The 25,782-nt window shown below is 41.4% G+C and overlaps 1 protein-coding gene across 1 annotated transcript in view; it reads right to left on the reverse strand.

The window, feature by feature from the left end:
- Positions 1–25,782, reverse strand: part of EMILIN2 (elastin microfibril interfacer 2) — a 40,379-nt gene that overhangs the window by 12,744 nt on the left and 1,853 nt on the right. Inside the window, exons 3-4 of the mRNA XM_040550130.1 lie at positions 10,224–10,399; positions 6,221–8,155 (exon numbers count right to left, since the gene is read on the reverse strand). Of these exons, the coding sequence (XP_040406064.1) occupies positions 6,221–8,155; positions 10,224–10,399 (2,111 nt within the window). The remainder of the gene's footprint in view (positions 1–6,220; positions 8,156–10,223; positions 10,400–25,782) is intronic.

Genomic DNA, 25,782 nt, shown 5'->3' on the forward strand with positions numbered 1-25,782 from the left:
CATTAAGAGACTTTTCCAGCAGGGCAGCCAACACATACGACATTGGGGTTGAACAGTGCTGACATGGTAACATTTGGGTTATCAGCTGGTACAGTTCTGCATCCTTTACAGGAATTACAATGCATTCCTATAAATGAAGTCCTGGATGAAATTTAAAGATGCAATGTCCTCCTAAGTGTGAAGCTGACTTATTTATAGCTGTTATTTATAGCTGTTATTTATAAGCTGTTATTTATAACAGGAATTTACAAACGTGTAGATTTCAGCAGATGCAACGACACAGTTTTTACAATGAATTACCAAAAAGAAGTGCCTAAATGCACACTTTAGACAGCAGAGTGAAAAAAAAATATCTAACTCTTGATATTATACATTAGCATGTATTCATTGCACTTTAAGACCAAAGCATGGTTTTAGGCACAGGGATAGGAGTGAAAGTTTCTGGGGAAATGAACAAACATCCCCTTGCAAATTTATCTGATGCAATTTGTCGTGCCAAAGACAATTGCCACGGTCTGCAGCAGGAGACCTCTGCCCCAGGCACTTGGTGGTGAAAACAAAGCACATTAATCCCTTACAATCAGCCTGGGTAACCTCACCAGTGGCTAAGGCTAAACCAAACGCCTGTGCTCCACAGCAGCTGGAGGGGCTTGGCCGTGGCAGCAGTGGCTGCCCTTCAGGAGAGGGCTTACAACCAGATCCTGCAGGTATGGACCGTGACGGTGTTGCCGGCAGCCCCTGTGCTGCTCCACCACTACCTGGTGCTTTTTGTCTGCATTCCCAATGCCATGCGTGATTAAAGGTGACAAACTCTGCACCTGCACTTTACCCTTGTGAATCTTATTTCTTGTTTCCAGTCTCGTAAAAACTCCTCCCAAGCCCTCCAGGGTACTGCGAGGCTATCTGAAGTCATGGTTCCACAACACCTGCATTCATTTGCTATATGTATGTCCTTTAAAAGAAAGTCTTCAGGAGCTTTGCTGGCTTGATTTTAACTGCTGTGGGAATTGAAAGTTATGCAGGCAATGCGCCACGAGGTTGGACTGAAGCTTACTCGGTAATTCCTTCCACAAGGCAGAGGACTAAAAGGTGAAGTGTTCACTTTGCACAGGTTAGAATGATCTTCATTAAAAAATCACAGATTTTAAAATCTTCTTAAAATTTTCCAAAACAAGGTTTAAAGTATCTAAGTGAATTATTTAGTTTACTCTTAAATCAAGCATAGTTGCTAACTTAATGGGACGTCTGTCCACAGTAGCACAGATTCACACCTTCAGCTAAGATCTTCAGACTAACCTCATTCAAAACAGAAACTGGCAAAATGCTTTATATTGGTATATAAATATAAGTACTTGTCATTTCTGTAGTCACTTAAACTGAGCTTTATTAAACCAGGGGCTGACACAACCAGGGGCTGATTTGGGCTGACACAGGGAAAATGACTATGCTTTTGTGCTTGTTTTTCTAGAGCTTTAAATAATAATCTGCAGCTCAAATCCTGCATCCTGTGCCAGCAGCTTCCTTGCATGCAGCATCAATATTCCAGCATTCAGTATTACCCAACTACACCCCCATAAAGCCAAATCAAAACTATCTGGCTAAAGCTCAACTTAAAGTGCCAGTTATCAGATATCTGAGGGCTAAGAGGGATCATGGTCTGCCATCTTTGCCACGCTTTTTGGCATTTTTGACTGAGAAGCATCATACAACGACAAAGTACCAATAAATCATTAGACAAAGATAACGCTGGAACCATCCTATCTCGATGCTGGATTACCCAACACGTGTTTTCAATTCAGAAAGGAATGAGAAAATGAATCCCCAACAAAGGCTGAGGTGAATTTAGCTGGACCTGCTTAAGCTTTGCTGAGCAGCTGACAAAACAGACATGTTCCTCATTGTCTACAAAATATCTGGGAAGGCAGAGAGCAGAGCTGAGATGGTTAAACAGCTGAAAACGGTGATGCTGTCCTCGCAGCGGTGTTGTCACTGCTCTGTTTGCTGCCACCAGACTAAGTGACAGCTCGGTTACCAGGTCAGACAGCAGCACTGCCTTGCTTCTGCTCTCAGATGCCCCTCTGCAGTTGAAACTGAAAAGGCTTCCCTTGTACAATTAAAATAAGAATGCTTTCATTCCCATCTCCCCTTAAAATATTTTATCTTATTCAGTTTGATTAGCCAGGCAGCTTTAACCTCCATTTTACTTCACTGAAGAAAGAATAATTTTGCAGGAATGAAGAAGAGCCATGACCTGGATGCACAGCTCAAGTGTTTCCTTGCAGTTTGGCTGATTCTAATATGGTTCTGCCCTGGCCACGTGCTTATCAGACCCCAAAACACACAGTAAGTGAAAGATAAAAGAAACTATCAACTAAAGGAATCAGTGGCTGCACACATTAGAAGTCACAAAGACATGACCTGCATTTTCTTACAGATATCAAGGGGATTTGACAATTAAGCACCATCTTGTAAGGGAGGCTACAGGAACTGACCATGACTCACTTGTGGTATAACACCTGTGGTTTATGTTGCCCCTTATAGATGTAGCATAGAGCATACATTCAGTTTCTTTGACCCTAACATCAGCGGACAATATTTAGCTGTTACTTTTGAAACCCTGATACAGCAACAATTACCAGAGGAATTGCAGTTCAGGTTAAATAACCGTAACCAGAGCAAACTACAATCCCAGCACACTTCTAACTACCAAAAATCTTCACGAATCTGTACGAAGAGGCAGTAAAGAAAAAGGAACAGCTGACTTTAACATCGCTTTTAGTTTCGCACTATTTGAAGAGCACTTGTGTCTGCCGAGAGGCACAGACCGCAATGAGCAGCTACTCTGCAAGAACTTATCTCTCAAAGGAGCTGGGGGCAGTGACCATTTCATTTAGACAAACAGAAGCTGGAAAACATAACCTTGGCGAATACATCGTATGTGGTGATCTACGTACTTGGAGCAGAGCACCACCTGTCACCACCCTGTTTAATGCTAACATTAAGTTGCATTATCTTCACCAGAAATCCAAACTAATATAATACTGTTCTAGCCTCTGGGTTTACACCTGCTGTTGTCTGCAATCCTTCACTAACCTGGTGTCTTAGTTTGGACTCAGGCACTCAAAACCCTAGATCCAAAAAATCTTTAAAATTTCTTAATAAGATACAGCCACACTCCTGAGTTCAGCGCTGGGCCTGCACCACTCAGTAAGACTTCATATTGGATCCCTTCTGACATACCCTTGCCTTACCGCCCTCAACAACTCTATTAGTAACAAGTTGTTTCTGTTATGGTCCTTCTGAAGTCAAATGACATCACTTGAATGCTACGATACACTGGCAAGTAGTGCAGAAGACATTCGGCACCGATCTATGGCCAGAACTGAAAGTCTTCTTTCAGCTAACGCAGGTATCAGAGAGGCCACTGCAGTCACACCGCCTGCGAACACAAACACAGCTAAAGCCGTGCCCGGCTCGCGTAACAGGGCTCCCAAACTGCTTCCCAAAAAGGCTCTTTTGCCAAAATCTTTCTGGAACTCCAACTGTCCAAACTTACCCAGACTGCTGCGCTAGACAGCGTTATTTTAATTGGAAACATTTGGGGATCGAGGCATGTGCTTCACAAATCCTGCAGAGGCCGGAGGGAGCCGAAAGCTGAGACGGCCCTCCAAGGTACCTGCGTGTCTGGGCTCCAGCAGCTGAGCCTTTCCCCAGGTGCTAAAAACCTAACGGTGGACGGAGAAACAGCTCTGCTCCGAAACTGAATTACGCTATGGAAACCCAGGCACGCTTTAGGCTTTTTAATGCCTTACAGTGTTGTAATAGAGGTTGACAAATACAGCCCACGAGGCCGCCCGAACACCTGCTTTAAATAGCAGGAGAAAGATTACTCTGCGTGTCTTGGATCCTTCTCCAGTGTCAGTTCCCAGTGCGAATTTATTTTCGGTGAGACGGATGAGCAATAGGATAACACAGATACATCATACTGCATTTTAATGGGAACTGGGTCTCTTCTGAGAGACTCGGGGATTAAGGTCTTAACCCTGTTGAATTTAACAGGAGATTTCACTAAAAGAGGTATCTGAGAATTACAGACCTCCTCTGTTCCTCTGCACTTCTTCCTTTAAAGGAAGATATATATTTTTTTAAATTTTATTTAATACAAGAGCTTCTCACCTCAGAATGATTTTTATGTCAAGCACTGCAACTGTACTGGGTTTTTGTGGCAAAGTTTTGGTAGTGGGGGGTTGCAGGGGTGGCCTCTGTGAGCAGAGCCCAGCAACTGCCCCATGTCAGATCAGAGCCAGCTCCAGTCAGCTCCAAAGGGACCCACTGCTGGCCAGAGCCAAGCCAGGGAGCGATGCTGGGTGGGCCTCTGGGATTTAAGACTGTTCTAGTCCACTAGTGATAGGCAATAAATGATATTGATCACTCTAGGCCGAGTCTGTTCTGCCCATAACGATAATCATTGAGCGATCTCCCCGTCCTTACCTCAGCCCTTGAGCCCCTTCCATCGTATTTTCTCCCCCTTTCCCTTTGAGGAGGGGCAGTGAGAGAGCGGCTGTAGTAGAGTTCAGCTGCGTAGCAGGGTAACATCATTACAATACTTTTGTTTTCAAATGGTTCTATGCTCAAAGTAAACACGTCTACAGCAGGCTTTTAAGTCTTTGCCTCAGACTGAGAGGGGTATCCTTCCCCACAGGAATTATTTTCGGACCTCCATGAGGCACAACTTTTCCACTCAAGCGGGCGCGCTCTCAGTCAGGCACCAGATCTCCCCCAGCCACCACCAGTTCCTGCAGCCCACAAGGCTTCCCCTCAGCACCTCTTCTTCAGATTTAGGGCCAGACGCAGAAACTGGCCTCTTTCCCACTGCTCTCTCACCAACTGAACGCATTCTGCCCTTTGAAAGCACAGCCTTGCCCACTGCATCCAGGAATCAATACTCCAGCGGGGCTGGCCAGCCCCAAACACCCCATCTCCAACAGACTTTTCACAGGCCTATCTCCACGTCAGTACTGGTGTCAGCATCCGTAATTCCCCTGAATTATTATCCTTCTCTAAAATGAATAAAATGTCAAAGGAAAAAAATACTGAATTCGAGAAAAGTTCCTTCTGACAAAATAAGTCTATCTCAGTTTTGAAACAACAATTCATATTGTGTCAAATTTATCTCATGTGTATACAGAAATAAAACCAGAAGCATCTCCTGGGCTTCACAGCCAACTGAAAAGTGCAATTTCAAAATAGCCTACACTTCCTATGTTTTTTCTTCATGGTAACAGGAACAGGAAACCAGCTTCCTTCTGTACACTGACTCTTTCAAAAGAAAACAACTCACTGCTGAAATTTTGGGCAAGAACTGCAGAGGGACCGACTGGCATTTGGCAAACCCTCTAAACCATTACGGCAAGGTTCACCGACACATAGAGGTTATCATTTCATAGCGTTTTGGGCCAAAAAGGTTGTGCCTCTGTTTCTCAACCACTCCCACACAAACTTTAAACTCACTGTGAAGTTAGATTTGAGCCAATAGGTTGGACGACTAACAGAAGTGGCTGAGGTATGAAAGCATTGCCAGCCGTATTGTGAACATATTGCCAACTTGCCACCTATGTTGTGGGAACACAAACTTCTGGCAGGGCTATGAAACAAAAGTGTTAAATTGCCACACCAAGATATGCCAGAGCTTGTTTGCGAAAGTCCTAAATCAAAGAGTCGGTGCTGAATTATAATCATTAACTCATGCTATGAACAAAACTTACAGGGAGTCTTTCTTATCATAAATTTGAATTCCTTTGTCTTTGGTTTTCTCAATTTACTTTTCAATTCCCCTCGAGGAATCAACTGGAAGGATTCTCACACGTAATCTCATACACACAGGAAAAAGTTGAATAAAATAACTGAAATAATACCTACAGATAAATATTAATTAAAACTTGCTTTAAAGCCGCTATCTAAAATATTAGTTTTACTACTATCTTTAGTCTGGCTCAAAGTGAACACGAAAGCATAGAAGACTTTTTTTAAGAATGCTTTTAAAAGCAAAGTCCTCTATGGTGTCTTAGAGGAAAGCCAAAATTACAGTCATTGTAAAAACAAAGCAGAAATTGTGTAATATTGATTTTTTCCTCCTTTGTTTAGCTCCTCTATAAATGACTCAGGAAAGAAAGCCTGTTGAAAAGCAAATAAAAAAGCATTAAAAATGCACAAAACTTACTTGTGTCAGACTGAGATTTCAGCATGCCTTCCATGTCTGTGGTGATTTTAGAGACCTGACTATAAAACTGCTGGACAGAATTTTTGAGGCCAGAAATATCTTTGGAATGAGATGATATAGTTCCATTCATTTCACGTATGCAGTTCCATAAGCTGCTCACGTGCTTATTCAGTCCTTCTTTTATCTTCTGCAAGCTACCCGAGACAGAGTCCAGCTTGCCGCAAACTTTTTCAACATGCGAGACTCTGCTCTCAACATCTGAAACACCATCCTGGACACCTTGGGTCTTTTCTTTACACTTGCTGAGATCATTCAGGACTTGGTCGTTTAATTGTTCTAGTCTCTCTTTCACTTCACTGCAGCAATTATCACTAGGGTGAATGGTTTGATTTGCAAATGTCCTCTGCATTTGATCAATTTTTCGGTAGACGCCTCGTTGTGTTTTTCTACAGGTAGAATTGACACCCAGAAGTTGCTCCCTGCAACTATTCAAGCCATCTTGGAGATTTTTCATATCTTTATCCATGACATTTAGACTATACCGGAATACACGCAAATCTCTCTGCATTTTCTGGTTGTCACGTTGGTTATCCTTAATTAAGTTAAGTTTCTCGTTAAGAGAGCTATTTAAAGACTGCAAAAGAACAGAGTTGTTCTCAGTTTTCAAAAGCAAGTGATTGTATTTGTTATTACAATTTTCTAGCTCTTTCTGAAGGTCCTCTGTACCTTGTGGTGCAGATGGACATTTCTGCCCACAAAGGTGTTCGAGGGACAGTAGTTTGTTCTTGACAAGATTTATCTCCGTTGTAAATTGCTCATTTGCAAATCCAGTGTCACTAGGCATAATAGGCCCAGGATTAATATACATTCCATCTGGGTCTGTGGTATTAGCAATCTCTAAAATAGTGCCACCTAGTCTATCTTCTAGTGACCGTAGCTTTTGGTCAAACAAGTCTCTCAGTTCATCTACCTCAGCAGCTATGGCACCTCGGAGAGTTTCCTCGACATAAAAGCAATGTTCTTCAGCATTTCGTTCTGTAACGTTCATCCTTGCATCTAGCTCCTCCAGCCTCTCACCAAACATGTCTTCCAAATCCGGAGTCGACAATCGACTGATTTCATTGTCTATTCTGACGTTCAAGATCCTGTGCGCTTCCACAACTCTGTCAAGCTTCTTATCTAAATCTTTTATCTGCTGGTCAAAGTCATTTCTCTCACCCTCCTTGCAACAACTGGACTGGTTTGATGGAATCTGAGTTCGAAGGGCATTTATTTCTTTCCTCAAATCATTCTCTTTTCCTCTTATAACATCAATTATACCTAAACAGTTATTTTCATTGTCATCACACTGCTGCTGGATATCCTGTAGTTTGTATTCACAAGAGTTCTTCAGATCTGCCATTTTCTTTTCAAACCCTTCCAGTATTTCCTGTCTGAGGGACTCAAATTTTGAGTCTATATATTCCTGATATACATTGCCACTAGGCATTGTTAATGTAGGTCCCTGTGCTGCCTCCTGCAGTTGTTTCAGTTGTCCTTCATAGCCTTTTACTTTTCCATTCAGCTCCTCCAGTTGGTCATTCCTGATCTTCAATGCTTCTTTGACCTCAGCTAGCTCAGACTTTATATCTTCCATTTCAAAATCAAGAAAAGGGTCTTTCTGATCTTTATTGCTGAGGAGTCCAGGCAGATGGATAGTGTCTGTTTCACCACCAACCGCACTGTCAGGCTCTGGGCGGTCATAAAGGTTGTTCAGCCAAGTGACCAACATCTTACTAGCATCTTCTTGGACAGTCAGCTTTAGGTTTTCATTCACACCCGCCAAGGAGGACTGAAGTTCAAGCACTGATCGTGTAAGTCTAAACAATTCTTCCTCAAGAAACTGCATTTTCTTCTCATATGGTGGAGGTTCTGGCGCTTCCGTTGGTTCTGCATCTGTTTCAAAGAAATAACAGACAAAGTCTGGAAGTAAGTATTCTCAAGGGTATCTGTTTTGGTCAACGGAGGCCAATTTTACTTTTGCTGAAATCCAAAAAATACTTTAAAATGCATAATGCTTATTCCTTTTCCATTCTTGCTTTCAGTAGTTTATAATTAAAAAACCTTATCAAATAATTCCAATCTAAACGTTTTATAACATTGACCAACTCCTGCTCAGATAGCTGTACAGGAAAGACATTGTCTGCACAAGCAGCAGATTTCCCACCCCCGGAAGCTGGACAGGCACAGTTGATCCTACCTAAGAGGATGGATAAATGGAATCCCTAAGATCCCTCCAGTCCTAGTTCCTAGGATTCTCAGCAACAAGGCACTAACGAGTCAAGACACTGAGTGTGATTCCAAATAATGATTTAACGTATATCAAACTTTCAGCTAGATCACCAATTGTTTTGATTTAACAAACATTTAAATATCATTTTAATGTGTAGATCTGTATGACCATATTTATTTACATACTCCTACGTATCTTTGCCATTATGCACAGAGGGATAAACTCTATAAAGACATCATGTATAAACCCTATTGTGGTGTCACATTATATCCTTTAGGCAATTCATAATTCAAGGACCTTTGTGCAGTTAAGGCATGCTATTACAGGCACAAGTAAAAGTAAAATGAAGTTAAGAAGCAGAAGTGAAGAAGAAAGTATACTTCTTTATAGAAAATAGACACACAAATTGTTAGCATCAGAAAAACTCTTTCAGATGACAAGTAAACAGCTAAGAATAAGAAAAGTCCCCTGTCCAATTGTGACTATACTGTGCTGGAGTGTTGTTAACAGTTAAATCTTCAGATAAACGAATTTTAGCACTGATTCCAAGCTAAGAAAGCTAGATATACTTTGTAAAGCAACACTGAGATTGAGTTTGAAGGGCATGCGGTTGGACTTGTTCTTAGTTTTAAACTGGATTTCAGCTAAAAGGCAGTACAAAGAAGCTAGGAAGTCACAAATTATTCAAGACGGGCACCATGGCCGGTTCCTTTAATAATGAAGAAGTTTGAAGACACACAGTGTAGCTATTACATACACACTGGTCTATTTTTGCTTTGAAACATATTTTTAGGGGGGTTTGTCAGAGCAAAAAGAAGATTTCTAGATCTAAGCGGTGTGCCAGTTACTAAAGAGATTATCTTGTTTTATTATCTTTTTTTTTTTTTAAGCAGTATTTTAGGTGGGCTAACAAAATATTTAAACACTTTATTTTTAAAGCATAGATATAATCTATAGGGGTGGTTTAAAACTATGTATTCAGTCCCACTTGATTCCACTACACAAAAAACACCAGTGCAAATCTGACCAAGTGCTATATGTGACATTAATCCCTGATACTGCCGTGAAGAAGTCCTTCAAAAAGAAGCATCTGTTTACCATTTCTTGTTAATGGAGAAAAGGCATAATCCTGAAGCAACAGCACTCCTTTTACCCTTTCAGAAGAAAGTATCTAATACAAAATTGTTCATTCTTTATAGTATTTTTTTTAGCATTTGAGGCTTATCATTCCCTTACCCCTCAGTATTAAGGCAGGTAGTCTAATATTAATCTGTAAAATCTGCTCAAGCCCTTGAACAAGCAACACATTGTGAAATGCTAGGAAGCATCATCTATCATTAAAACTAATACCTATTCTTTTTTCATTTTAATAACAGTTTCTCTTAAATATATCTTTTTTTCTTTTTTCTGAACACTGAAGAAATGACCAAAAAACCCTCTATATTCTTACAAAAAATAACCTTAAGACAAATATTTTCCTGAGCCATGAGCAGACAGATGGCATTTATGGCCAGTGTTCCACACACACCCCTTCATTATTCTTCAGGAAATTCTCTGTATCAAGACTGTTACTGCCTGGCTATTATTTTCCCACCACACAGTGTCTTCCATATGGATTTTGTACCTGCCAGTAGTTGAGTTTAATAGAAACCATAACAGTTATTATATGTAAAAAGGCAAAGCAAGAAACCAGACGTGATCATGCATACCAAAACTCAAACAAAAAGTTACCCAAGCCTTTCTTCACAACAGCTTTCACTGGTGTTGTGGGACGACGAGCTGCCTTCGGCTGTTCTGCTGGCCCTTCTCTGCAGTCTTCACCTTTGTACCCAGGACAACATCTCCATTCTAGCTCTGTTACTGTCTTATATGCAACTGTGTACCGAGGTCTGAAACTCGTTCGGTACCTGCCAAAACAGAAAGTACTGTAAATGATCTGTAACATAACCCGTTATTTAGACTAAGCCTAAAATTAAAACTGTTTTTCTTTTAAGTGAGATTCAATTAACTACAGACATGCTTTATTTTTTTCCTTCAAACATTAATTAAACAAACTTTTTTGTCCAGGTCTAAAAGTTACATGCACTTAGCACAGTCATGTCAGGAAGAGCAAACATGGCCCAGGCATGAGGGACTTTCTTCTATGAGCTGAGGGACAATGCGCTGGGGGAAGTGAAGGTTCATCTCGTCAGGCATTGCTGGGAGTAACAGTGACTGCCAGCGTATTACTCTATAAATTCAAAACCTTTCTCCTCTAACTGCTTTTCATCACAAACCTACCCACAGGGCTCCTCTGGCAGCAATTCTTTGCGGCATCAAAAATGCTTCTGCCTACTTTGTCCCACTTGTCCCGCCATCATCGTCACTTAAAACGTTCCTCGGAATCCCTATGTACAGAGCAGTCAAAGCCAGGAAGACTGTTCCAGGAAAAGACAGGATGCTGACAGCATGAGTCAGATAAGGACATGAAAGAAGGGGTCAGATGAAAGGCTAAGACCAATGAGGGAATCGACTCTTTCCTACTTCACTGTCCCTGTTAAGCTCAAGAGTTCTTGAAGACAGCCCTATGCACCTCACGCATACACAGACTTAAGGTTCCCCGATTAATCACTCAAAAAGTTAATACACGGCAACCTGATTCTGAATGTGCAACTGTCTTCAACCAAGACTTTTTCCACAATTTTCGTTAAGTGCGTATATCGTACGTTCATCTACAGTCATACCCTATGGGATTCCCCCAGACCATATTCAAAGGCTGTTTTCTTTTATAAAAACTATTATCAGTTTAAGGTATAACTCATGTTGGGTGGAGAGATGAGGAAATGAAATAAAACAGGGATTTGTCACCTGAGTTCTGTAAAGTGGTACACCTGGAACACAAACTTCAATATGAATGAACACGTTACCCCGATTCCTCATGAGAATTTCTTTCTGTGAATAAAACTAGTATGACACTACCCTCTTTATAGTATCTTCAGGGGTTTTTTTGTAGATTCTTTCACATTAGAACAACACTTTGCATCCATTAAAGGCAGACTCACTTCCCAAATGAGGTGCCCCTAACGTAGTAATACTGGCAGAAGAAATATGGGACAACTGCAAAGGACTTAACAAAAGCTCTACAACACATCTCATTCATACGGAGCATATTTTGGGACAGAGAGAATACAGTGCAGAACGAGCATCAGAAGCACCCAACGCTATCGCAAAAAATCAACTCCATGTCTCGTTAAATGTTTACTTGTATTAATATGCAAAATCCCCTTTTGTTTAAAAATAATCAGGAATCCGCTACCAGATGGAAAGAATTAAATCGTACACCAACTGTGAAACAGTTTCTATTGAAAGTCACAGAATTTAACTGTTAATCTCCAAGGCTTGTGTACAAATAACTGCAGAAATAATTCTGCATTTTTCATGCATCTCCCACTCCAGACATAATTCTAGTATATCCCATATCCGATAGCCATTTGCTGTCCGTGTTTTGGTAAACTGCTTAGTGAACTCAGGGTGGGGGGCTTCAAAGTGTTAACCAATAAGTAGGAATTTGTTTCTTTTCCAAACATAACTTTCCAAGTCCTGTAACAATATATTCTACTTTTTGCACTGAGGAAATACTCAATGTTCTTTTGCATTACTACTCTATGTACAACCTCTCATTTAAGAGAAAAAAGTTACTTTGACTAGAGACAATGCCATACTTTTCCAAGCCATTTTTGGGCCAAACAGTAGGTTATTCTAACAAGCCTCTCTGGATTCCCTTTTCCTGTGAATCTTCATAGAAAGGCGAGGGTGGGACTAGCCTGTAAATCTGTCCACCAGCCACTCCTAGCTGAAGTGGTTTGCTCTGGTTATCAGGTTTTCAGATTCTGCCTCGGTGAACATTAACTCAGAGGGGTTTCCAATCCTTTTTAACCTTCACTATAGCATACATGAAACTGCTGTGGGCTGCGCTCAAGCTCATAATTTCTTTTACTGTGTTCACGAAAACATCTGCTGAACCCTGTTTACAAATGTAAAGTGCAGCCATCCCAAGGTCAAGTGCTTTAAAATTAAGTGAGTGCAACGTAGAGGGCACCATTGGAAAGGACAACATCCCGACCACCCAGGAACTTCCTTTTCCTTCTCCCTTATCTGAATGTTAAACCACATCTCATGTAGGTAATTTGGGTAGGATCCCCTTCCTTTGAACTAGCTGCTAGAGGCACAGGAGTGACGGGATTAGCTAAATGTTTTAGTGGTTTGAAGTGGTTTAAGAGTCATTACCAGCTCTCTCACAAACACCACATTACTGAAGTACAAACTTTGAACTTCCAGATCCGTTTTCATATGCCGGAAACGGTAGTACAAACTTTTCTCTGATTGCCATAAAGCACTTGACAGCTCTAAGCTTTGTGTGTGTTCCTTTCTATACTTTCAGGGACAAACTCCTCCCTGAAAATCAAAGTATTTTGACTATCTTCAGATGCCACTAAGTTACATTTCTCTACTTTTTTCAGTAAAAAAAAATATTAAGAATGTAGCTAAAAGCAATTTTATAAAAGGCAATAAGAACAATGTTTATGCAAAACATGCATTTGTTTACTCAAATTATAAAATCAGAATTTTCCTCGTACCATTTCTGCCATTTCTATCATATCTTAGCTAAGTTTCTCTTTCCATACTTTCTCTATAGTCATGTTCATCAGTGTAGACACCTTCAGATGACTGCAATATTCAGATAACAGTAAATTACAAGACAATCAAATACAAAAGAAGAATATAAAGAAATTTAAAGAAGCCATGCTTAATATTTTTCATATCAGCTAATTATACGACTTTTATAACAATCTGTCTTAAAAATAAAAAATAAGCAAGTTCAACATTCTCAGTCTTCATTTTCTTTTATTTCACAATTTCACAATCATAATAGGCATAAAATGCTTTCGTATGATTTATTACAAAAATAATTTGAATTGCAGAAGAATCCTCTCACCTTAAATTAGAGAACAAAAACACTATGTAAGTCTTAGCAGTCTATTCCTTACAAATGCTCATAACTAAGTCTGAGAGCTCAAGCAAATACACAAATTGGACCTGTTTTGATTTAAGCTATGACCCGTCAAGTAATGACTATCCTGAATCTTAAACCACAATTCTCCTAGAGCAAAAAGCGTGCTAGAATGAAAATGCTTCCAAATCTGGACATACCACAGCTTTCATATTTTACAACCTGAACTGCCATACCAAGACAGTAATGCTTATGCGGAGCTCAGAAATTAAACAGGGATTTTCTTAGCAAGAGCTACTGCTTCTCTGTGCTGCCAGCCCACTTCAATTCATCACACAGCCAGTCCCATCGACTGCAGCAAGACTAGTCATGTTGAGGCAGGGAAACAGGAACTTATCCTAACACTTTTCTAATTGGAATTCAGTCATATACAAGTTTCTTAAAATCGCAGCTTAATTGCTACAGCTTCTCGCCTTCGTGCAGACTTGTGGAAGCTGCCCATTCAAGGAATGGTGTCACTGCGCCAGGACTATCCGGATGCACTGACGAATGAATGACCTTCACCAACAAGCGGCCAGCCTAAGCGTGATTCCCAATCATGTAAGTTTTTTAAAGCCAGAACTTTGCTCGCACAGTGGGTTTCAGTGGAGGAGCTGCAGACTTCCAGGGTTTTGGCAGGATGCAACAGCACTGAACACAATTATACTCTTGGTTACGGTTCTGACAAAACTAAGCAAAACATACCTTTCTGCTAGGGAGCACAGCCAGAAAATAATTTGTGATTCTACACAGTTTAATGATGTAGGCTTGGGAGCTACTAGAATACAAAAATCAGATGTCTCTGTTTATATTTGCTGTATTTTGAATTAAGCTGCTCACACATTAGAGCATACAAAATGTACTCAGTGTAGCAGGAGAGAAAAAATGTCATTATAACGTTGCTTCTCTATGCAGCTGGGTCGTGTTAAACAGTTAGAACACAACATGCCCGAGTTTCTCATATTCTGTCTTGTAGATGTGAATCTCTGCACAGTTACCTAATGAGGCAATTTAGTCAAATGGAATCAGGAAAGTTTCCTACTTTCATGCCTGTATATGTTGGAACACAATTAAAAACATAATAATTAATTAAATCTTCCCCCTGTGACCTTGGATTTCTGCTATTCAAGTGTTAATAATCACAATTATTTTTACAACTGTCTCACAGACAGTAAAATTTTTCTTTTCTTATGTGATTAAAACTTGCATCATCAGCATTTATTGTACCTCGTCACCTAATCCTCACGAGGACTTCCAGCTAAAGGAGACGGTCACATCCTCTCGGAGAACTGAGCTAAAATAATATTAATGAGGTCATTCTTTTAGACAGCAGGAACAAAGAGTGCCTTCAACAGTCTCTAATCTTTCCTTGCAAGAGAGAAAATAAGAACAGCTGGTATTTACGTTACTGGTAACAACAGACATGGAGAAGGTTAACGTCCTCAACAACTTCTTTGCCTCAGCCTTCACTGCTAGTCAGGCTTTACCACATCTCTTGAATCCCTGAACTTCTAAGCAGGGGCCAGGGGAGCAAGGTCCTTCCCACTGTAAGTGAAGAGCAGGTTCGAGACCACCTGATGACACTGAACAAGTACAAGTCTATGGGGCCCGATGCCATACATCCCAGGGTCCTGAGGGAACTGGCTGAGGGAGTTGCCAAGCCCCTCTCCTTCGTATCTGAAAAGTCCTGGCAGTCAGGCCATGTGGTGACTGGAAAAAGGGAAATGTTACTCCCATTTTTAGAAAGAGTAGAAAGGAAGACCCAGGGAACTACAGACCAGTGAGCCTCACCTCTGTGCCTAGAAAGATCAGGGAACAGATCCTCCTGGAAGCAATGTCAAGGCACATGCAGGACAAGGAGGTGATCTGAGACAGCCAGCATGGCTTCACCAAGGTCAGGTCGTGCCTGACCAGTCTGGTGACGAGTGGTGTCCCTTAGGGGTCTGTCCTGGGACTGGTGCTGTGTCATTTTATCAATGACAGTGCCAGTGGGATCGAGTGCACCTTCAGCAAGTTTGCAGATGACTCCAAGCTGAGCAGTGCAGTTGATACAGCAGAAGGAAGGGATGCCATCCAAAGGGACCTGAACAAGCTTGAGAATTGGGCCCATGTGAACCTAATGAGGTTCAACAAGTCTAAATGGAGGGTGCTGCACCTGAGTCGAGGCAATCCCAGACACAAGCACAGACTGGGAGAAGAACTCACTGAGAGCAGCCCTGCAGAGAAGGACTTGGGGGGTCTGGTAGACGAAAGGCTCAATGTGAGCCAGCAGTGTGGGCTTGCAGCCCAGAAGGCCAACTGTGTCCTGGGCTGCATCACCAGAGGAGTGGCCAGCAGGGGAGGGAGGTGATTGTCCCCCTCTGCTCTGCCCTTGTGAGGCCCCACCTGGAGTGCTGCATCCAGGCCTGGGGCCCCGGCACAAGAAGGATGTGGGGCTGTTAGAGAGGGTCCAGAGGAGGGCCACAAAGATGATCAGAGAGCTGTAGCACCTCTCCTATGAAGAGAGGCTGAGAGGGCTGGAGTTGTTCAGCCTGGAGAAGAGAAAGCTCTGAGAAGACCTTATAGTGGCCTTTCAGTACTTAAAGTGGGCTTAAAAAAGATGGAGAATGACTTTTACTCAGGCAGACAATGACAGGACAAGGGGGATGGTTTTAAACTAAAAGAGGGGAGATTTAGATTAGAGGTTAGGAGGAAAATTTTCACCCAGAGTGTGGTGAGGCACTGGCACAGGCTGACCAGAGAAGCCGTGGATGCCCCATCCCAGGAAGTGTTCAAAGCCAGGCTGGATGGGGCTTTCAGCAATTTGACCTAGAGAGTGGCATCCCGTCCCATGGCAGGGGGTTGGAATTTGGTGATCTTTAAGGTCCTTTCCAACCCAACCCATTCTATGAGTCTATTACATAATTCAACTTCAGGAGTCTTTCCATAACAGGCTTTTAGCTACCAACGCCTACCACCTTCACCATGAATTCAATATGGTGATCAAATGATCCAACAAATTCAGGACAGCAATGCAAATTTCTATTTTTAATATCTAAGAAATTCACAGTTGAACTAAAGTTGTGCAGTGTGGCAATCATATTGAAAGATTCTTCCTCTCTGAGAGAAAAGTATTTTCTTAGGAAAACGTTTAATTAAAAATACATGTTTGCTGCAAATGCTAGACATTTTGACTACGGAATGAGCTCTAATTTTCTCATGGTGCTAAACCACAGAAGGAAGCAGTTAGCACTGATATTTGGAATGTCACCTAATAGCGATAAAACAAATCCGAAACATTTGGATGAAATTGGTGGGAAAACATATGGCTCCGTTCTGTAACTAGATACTAACGTTCGACCTTCGGGGAAATGCAAGGAGATAACTGCCACCACATCCTCATTGTGAGCGAGGGACTGCAGAATCAGCATATGTTTCTACATAAGCAGTGTATAAAATGTTTATTCTGAGCACAAAACTTCAAGGTCAGTCCAAAATTCTGTAGTCATTGGAACAGGTCCCATAACTTCTGCAGTCTGCAAACCGTGATCCTATTGGATATAAGATAACTAATCTTCACCGTTTAATGCCTTTATTGAATGTAGATCCGCTCTTTCTAAATGATATAGCATGCTCTGGCATGTCCCAGTCATCCAAATCTCCAATGGGAGTGCTGGGGTAGCACATAGAAAAACCCCCACAAAACACCAACTATAAGATATAACTCCAATCATATCTGACCAAGTATTTTTTTTCTTATTTTGCAGGCTGAAAAGGCTTCTGCTGAAAATATACCTAAACTGGCCATTCTTCCCCCACAGTTACTAAGCTAGTACCACTTAATCCCACATTTCTAATTTCCCGAAAGTCTTGGCCTATTTGTAGCCCCTACAAAAGCTGGTAGAAATCCTAGTTCCAGTGAAATCGGGGAGACTTGATTTCTGACAGAAATCAGTCATTGACTGTAACAGTGAGATTCAGCGCACCTGAATTTCAGGTGCCTATAATGTGGGTATTGATGGGCATTAGCTGTATGTGTTTCCCTTAAGCCAACAGAACAGCCAGTAGAGTCTAAATAGGATTTCATCTCATCCTAAATCCTTATATACATCTGATTACTTAAACATTGTGTTGGACACCACTGACCTGCATTTGAGTCACCACTACTGCAGATGTCTAAGCTCCTGTGCTCACATGCATCTCTCTGTATGGTAGACAACTGAAGTTACGGTGAGCTGAATCCTATCTCTGGATTTCGTTCATTTATAACCTTACTACTGCAGAGTCACACTGGCAGCTATCTGCTGTTCTAGGCCACAAATGAGCTTAATTTAAGAAAAAAATATGTCTTTAATAGGAGTTTACCCTAAGGCACTTATGGCAACCGGCGAAAAGATGTGTTGACAGGAACAGATGAGAATCACAGAATGGTTTGGGTTGGAAGGGGCCTTAAAGATCACCCAGTTTCAGCCCCCCTGCCATGGGCAGGGACACCTCCCACCAGACCAGGCTGCCCAAAGCTCCATCCAGCCTCTGAGTGAAGAATTTCTTCCTTATAGCTAATCCAAATCTACCCTATTTAGTTTAAAATTATTTCTCCTTGTCCTATCACTACACTCCCTGACAAAGTGTCCCTCCCCAGGTTTCCTGTAGGCCCTCTTTAGTTATTGGAAGACCTCTATATGGTTTCCCCAGAGCATTCTCTTCTCCAGGCTGAACAACTCCAACTCTCTCAGCCTCTCTTCATAGCAGAGGTGCTCCACCCCTTGGATCATCCTCATGGCCCTCCTCTGGGCTTACTCCAACAGATCCACATCCTTCTTATGCTGGGGGCCCCAGAGCTGAACACAGCACTCCAGGTGGGGATCCCAAGAGAGCAGAGCAGAGGGAGACAATCACCTCCCTCACTCTGCTGGCCACGCTGCTTTTGATGCAGCCCAGGATACAGTTGGCTTTCTGAGCTACGAGTGCACACTGCTGCCTCATGTTGAGATTCTCGTCAACCACCACCCTCAGGTCCTTCTCCTCAGGGCTGCTCTCAATCCATTCTCCACCCAGCCTGTATTTGTGCTTGGGATTGCCCCGGCCCAGATGCAGGACTTTGCACTTGGCCTTGTTGAACTCCATGAGGTTCGCACAGGCCCACCCCTCAAGCCTGTCCACGTCCCTCTGGATGACATCCCTGCCCTCCCGTGTGTCAACTGCACCACACAGCTTGGTGTCATTGGCAAACTTGCTGACGGTGCCCTCAATAACACTGTCCATGTCACCAACAAAGGTATTAAACAGTGCCAGTCCTGATAACAACCCCTGAGGAACACCTCGTCGCTGATCATTGAGCCGTTGACAGCAACTCTTTCAGTACAGCCATCCAGCCAATTCCTTACCCACCAAGTGGTTCATCCATCAAATCCACATCTCTCCAATTTAGAGACCAGGATGTTGTGCAGGACATCAAATGCTCTGCACAAGTCCACTTCAGTCACTCTTCCCTTATCCACCAACGCTGTAACGCCATTGTGGAAGGCCACCAGATCTGTCAGGCATGATTTTCCCTTAGTGAAGCCGTATTGGCTGTCACCTATCATCTCCTTATTTTTCATGTGCCCTAGCTGTACTAAAAATCTATTTAAAAGGAATTCTAGTGAACCTAGAAATATTTACTGATTTTGACTTGGCATTGGAGACACAAAGTTGCCTCTTACAGATTTGTGAAATTCTCATCTTTGCACTGGTCTTCCTCCTTTAGCTGGCAGTTTTGCTTTCCAAAATTTGTATAAAGAAGACAGTACATGTATTTGCAGGAGTTGAGGTCTGGGGTCTTTTCCTCTGAAAAACTGCCACTGACAATACCCACCATCCCAATATCCAGCCTAGTCGTAGTCACCTCAACTGGAATTCCCTAAAAGGACGTGGTCAGGTCTTTATGTAATTTAATAATCAGCCTCTAATATACATCATTAAGCTCTTACTAATAAGCTTCGCACTACAGTAAAGCATTAGCCACAACTGATGTCATAGAATGAGCACCAAATAGATTCTGAGCTAAATCTTGAATAAAAAACTGCTGCGGGCTGAGAGCACTAACAGGGACTGACACTGAAGGACTTGTTCTCTCAAGAGAACAAGTTAAAGCACCGCACATCTGCATTGTGGAGTTCAGCTACACTTTGCACGTAAAACAAAGAAATCACCCATCCAAGTCACTACAAAAATGTTTTAATATTTGACTACGAAAACCCTGTAATTTTACTAAATACAACATAAAACAAGAACGAGGGTTAGAGACTAAGTAGCTTTTCCAGTGTTTACTGTTTGCTCTGCCCCTTCACACCACCTGAGAAGCACAATGGGAACAGAGATTGCTTTCTGTCTGGAGGAAACTGTTAGCAGGCAGAAACATGCCACAGGTGACTTGTATCCCTCCCTCTTACTCCACTCCCAGAGTATCAGCACGTCAGGACAGAGGCAGAAAAGTTGCTGTCCTCCATCCCCTGATCTGTTGGTAACAAGGAAGGAGCAGAGAATCATGCTGCCAAAATCAGCTCTCTACAACCTAACCTCTCAGATGGTTCTCTTTAATGCTGAACATTAGTTCAATGCATCCAAGAGAATCTGGCTGAATTTTACTGAGGTATGCTTTTTTTTTTTTTTTAAATAAGTAAGGCAGAAGATCACAGGAACTGGTGGAAGGCAAAAATGCTTCTCAGACACAGGGTTTCATTTGTAGTTCCATTCAAAATCTCCATACGTGCCATCATTCATTACCTATGCAGTGCATTTTGATGTCAGTCATCTCAGTTAGGACCTTTTCTATCAAAAAAAATGAGACTCAAAATAAAACTTTTTTTTTCCCTAGATGTATAATTAAACAGAGAGAGGAGAGAAAGTGAAGAAACAACTAAGGGATTGCATTCTCTGAAGCACGTCCCCATGCCTCGTATTAATGGTTTAGTTTCCCAGTGGTGTATTTGTATGGATATATAAGGACATATCCATACACATATATCCATATATACATGTATATCCATACACATAGAGGCAGAGAGAGATTGATATATATCTCAATCACCAACGATTTTATTTTTCAAAAGCTGACCACTGAACTCCAGTGGGGAATGCCCAAAAAGTAAGTTTCAGGTTTAGGTTTTATAATCCTAATGTTATTGAATTATTACCCCTTAAAGCTAGGCAGGCATCCATTTCTTATGAACAGAGAAACCAAGATATAGGATGCAGTTAAGTAGCTTACAGCCACAGTCTGTGGCAACACTCAAAGCAGAGCTTTGTTCTTGGGATTTACAGTCTTGTAACTCTTACATGGTTGCTTCCTTCCATTTCGTTGCAAGATAAACATACGTCAGTCAACCACATGCTGACAGACCAAAAATAAGCTAGTAAAAACACTAAATAAAATAGGATATTAGAACCTTGAAAAGACAGTCCTTCCAAGAGATTCAGAAAAAAAAAAAAGTAGAGTAGCACTGTGATGTAGTCAAAGAGGGATGGAACAGAAAGGGACTTAGCATCAGCTTACACGTTTACAACATCCTCACCTGCTTCTCCCTCAAGTAGGGACCGAATTTCTCCCCTTACACCAGTGGAAAGGTCCAGCGAGGATGCGAAGTACTGCTTCTGATAAAGCTGCCTGAGAAACAGAGCTCCAGTCGTGTCTCTCCTGCTTCCCCAACCCACAAAATAAGCTTATTTCTAAGAAAAAGCAACTCCTAAGAGATCATTTGAAAACATACCCAAATAGAATAGACCGAGCAGATAACCAATACTTTTATGAATCCAAGAGCTAACCAGTGGGATTAGCTGGAACCCAACTTTCAGAATAGAACACAGCATTGTTTTGAGACCTGATACTTTTCAAGACACCAGGTCAAAGTGAATCAGAGGGGAGAGGAAAGATGAGATGTGAATGCAAAAAAAGAGGTCAGATGTCCTTAGGACTACAGGAGGAAGGGAGTAAGAATCTGCAATGTGTAAAACTGGAACAGCTCACTTTCTAGCGGCACAGAATGTTCCTTGTTTTTTGGAGGTGAATTACGACAAAATAGGCCTTCAACAGGTCAGCAGTTCCCAAAAATTAACAATCTGTTATTTTGGCAATGGTTTGGTGCTTAACAGAAGAGGCCCCAGACCTCCAGGTCATACACATCTCAACCCAGAAAAACATGAAAAGTGTAATTATTTGTATTAATGCAAACTGAGGAACAGTTTGTGATTTCTGAATTATTGCAACAAACTATGAATGATGTATGAAAATTAAAATTCCCTGTCTGATTCACAGAGAAGAAAGACACTGTTGCATTCAGCGTGTGGAGGCAGAGACGCACAATTGCTAGCTCAGGGAGATGGCCAGGAAAGTTTACCACGCCCAGCAGGCCCTCAAAGATTACCAAACAAGCACTCCAGGAAACTCGAGTATGCTCTGAAGTGTTTAAGTTTCCTTACTGTTTTCAATGCACAATCCCTTAGGCTAAACTCCCTATGCAGTCAGCTAGCTGGAGCCTGTACAAAGAAATTCTGCTTCATACGAAATACCTAAGTAGGGGAAAAAAATCTTTAAAGGGTTTTCTAGATATTTCAAGGGGAAACATGAAATAGCCCTCACTTTCCCTTCAACTCCTTGTGCATCCTGAAAGTTTTTCTTATGAGGTATGCTTTGCTAGAAGCCAGAGGCAAGCATAGCCTCTGATCCTGTACTGACCTGTGTGTCTTAGGTTTGATCCTGCCTGATGCTGAGCACTCTGACTCTGGTCTGTGCACTCAACTTCCATCAGCTGAGTATGCTCAGGGAAAACAACACTGAGGCTGTTCAAGGGCTGAAAACTACATGTGGCTTTACTACATGTTCCTAGACTAGTTCTGGTGTGCTCCACCCAGGACGCTCTGAGGTTGCCAGAAAACAATAAATCGATACGGCCACGCGAATTTGAACTGAAGTCTGACATGCTGTTTCCCAGTAATAAAATTTCCACTTTTACTCAAAATATTTTTATTTATAAGCGTTGTATACTGCCTATTAAAAGCTGTGCATTGCTAGTAAGTATAGCCATCTATCCCGACATTTACGATTACAGAAAACCAGCAGTAACAGTCTGTAAAGTTACTTCAGCCTTTTTGCCTTAAATCTTCTTCTTGGCAATGACTGAGCTTTGAAACTGTGCTTTGGATTGGGAGCAGGCTTATTTATGGTCCTTTAATACAAGAAAGTTGGAAAATATTGCTCAATGAGAGATCTGGAGAGGCTTGCTAGTTTAGCTTTTGACGCATTTGTAACTTTCTTGACTGTTTTCTAAGTATGTGCAACCTGGTGAAGTAATTGGTTTGCTTCTTGAACGTTAATCATTAGCGTTGAGATAAGATGCTCACACTAAATCATGAAATCGGCTCCCCACAAGCTAAAGACAGGCGACCTGACTTATTATACTCTTGATCACAAGCATATCTTTACACATGAGCAGAATTAATGAGGACTGTTATCTGGATTAGGGGATCTGATAAACATCCTTTCTTTAATTCCCTGAGCAACCTGACCTAACTTTGAAGCCAACTCTGCTGTGAGCTGGGGGCTGCAGGGTGATTACATGACCTCCAGAGGTTCCTCCCAGTGTAAATTTTTCTATTTGATTTACTACCTCTCCCTCCATGGGACTGGGAAGTCCTGTTTGCCAGTTCTGTGGTAATGATGGAAAAACAGAAAACATTCCCCTGCTTCAGTTCACAGGCTTATTATTAATTAAACTCTGCTAGTGAAAGCAGATTTACCCTAAAATGCTGGGCCATAAATTGGGGCATCTAAGATAGAAGTGTCCCAATGTACTCTACACCACAAAAGGGAAAAATAAATAGATAAATAAATAAAACAAAACAAAAATGGTAGAGTAACACCCTGTAACAACATCCTACCCTGAAGCAGCTACACTGACCAGAGGATGTCCAATAGATTCAGCAACCCTCAAGAGTTTGCAGGACCTAGCCAAGAAGAAAACACATTTGGCTTTTAGAAACAGATAATGCTATTAAGCCAGTTAAGTTTCTAAACTATTCAGAAGAAAGCTAGGAAAGAAAATTCCTAACAGAAGAAGTGGGAAGGGGTCACTAATTTAAGAAACGATGCTAAATTTCAAAACATAGGAGTTCTTTTTAGTGAGTAACGACACTAACATTTTTGTATAAGTACCCTTCATTCCTACCACCCATTAATAACAAAGTTTCTCTCTCCTTTACCAGCCACAGTTTTAAGTAAAATAAATCAGGAGCCCCCCAAACTTCAAAGGGCACGTACTTCAAAGGGGACGTCTGCTTTTTCTTTTTCCTCCTTCTCTTCGTATCTCTTAAGCGGCCACACTTTTAACTCACATTTATCCTTGACACTTTAATCAGCCAAAGCCTTCACTAACTGTTCAGTGAGGAAATCATTATTGAGCCCAAACACCTATAGAACAATGAAGTGTAATAATTTCCTCAATTTCAACATAACATTTTAGGAAATCAACCCTGTAACCAAATTTAAATTACAGTTGACACTCCTAGATCTGCAGTCATTCCAACAGCGTGGGATTTTTTATTTTTTAATTTTAACAATATTTTAAATGATATTTGAATGGGCCTAAAGGGCAGACATAAAGGGTTCATGTACATATATGATTTAGGTTTAATCACCAGAGCTTTCTATTTCAACCAAAGAAAAAAAATGGTGGTAACTAGAATCCGTATCTGCAATACCTAACACTTGTCCATGAAGAACATTTGGAATTCAGGAGTACACTCTATGTTTAAGGCAGTGAAATGCTCAGAGCCCTAAATGCAGAGAACTATTTAAGTAATCGCTGTGCAGAACCTAGACTGCACCTAAAGAGTGCACTGTAGAAGGAGTCTTAAACTAACTTAAATCAATAGTAAATCCACTGACTGAGCCCCAAAAAAAACCCCTCAAGTACTAATAAAACCTATAAATCTATGATACAGTTAACAAGTTCTTTGACTTGGATCTCACTGTACCCACTGTCTGTAAGAGAATGAGGCCTTAGATAAATCAAGGGTATCAAAAGGAAACTACACAGGGACTGTAGTTTATCCCAATGAATATGTACTATTTAGTTCATTTTTAACTTCTCTATCTAAGTGTATAAAGGAAAAAGAGAATAACTTCAGAAGAGTCCTCACAATCTTTTCTTTGTTTCTTTTATAGCTCTTTCCTGTCCTATTTTTGTCAACGTTAGGCTCTGAGCTAGCAAACGTATACAAACACATTTTGTTATTCAGACCACTACTCCTACTGAATTAAGCAACACTTTTCATGTGAAAAGTGCGTTCTGTGCACAGGGGTTTGCACGATTTGAGCCATGTATTTCCAACGCTTCTGATTAATTCCCTTCTTACACCGCTCCTAAGAAAACGTGCATACTAGCAGCAGACAGAAAAAATAAGTCATTGTCTATAAAAAAAAGTTTAGAACAGAATAAAACTTCAAGAGTTTGATATGACCTGCTTAAAGGATATTCCAGATGCTTTCAGTGTTCATCAGCTGTTGCTGTAATAGGTACTTAAAATATTTTGTGTTAAGAATGAGGAATTATTTAGCAGTTTCCACTCAGGTTATGAATAAAGCAACACTTATATTCACCAAAAAAAAAGCAAATTCAGGAAACAAAGGCTTATGATAAGTATCTAATTCCGTTCTCAAAGAACAAAAAACCCCATGAGGTTGGCCACAGCAGGCGAGCCCAAATGTCTGTTCAGCCCCACATTCTATCTCTGACAACAGTCAGCTCCAGATGTGTAGGAAAAGCTGAAGGACAGACAATGCCATTTCACAGAACCACAGCATAATTTGGAAGGGCTGTGACTTCTGGAGGTCATCCAGTCCAGTTCCCCACTAAAGCAGGGCTTCCCCTTCTGATTGCTGCCAAGGTTTCCACCAGCTCAACCAGTCCTTGGTTCAGGAATTTCCTAAGCTAGAAGCAATGCCTTTGCACTTTCTTCATTATCTACTAGCAGATAGTCCAAGAAAACCCTAATTTACCACCTCAGAAATTCCTTACCTCTATTCCTGTTGATGTATGTGTTCATGGAGTTCAGTTTCAACCCCTCCTCACTCCTCCACAGCTCTACTACTGAGACTCTGTACAACAGAGGGTACACCCCATCATAAAGTGCAAAACCTCAATCAGAAATCCAAGGCGGACAATTCAATTCTCCAGAGAGAAATGAGGGAAATTACACAAGACTGAGTTGCTCAGCTGCCTGCTGCCTTTGTTATTTGCCTCC

The sequence above is a fragment of the Cygnus olor genome, chromosome 2 (assembly GCF_009769625.2).
Source record: "Cygnus olor isolate bCygOlo1 chromosome 2, bCygOlo1.pri.v2, whole genome shotgun sequence".
In the NCBI taxonomy this organism is placed as follows: Eukaryota; Metazoa; Chordata; class Aves; order Anseriformes; family Anatidae; genus Cygnus; species Cygnus olor.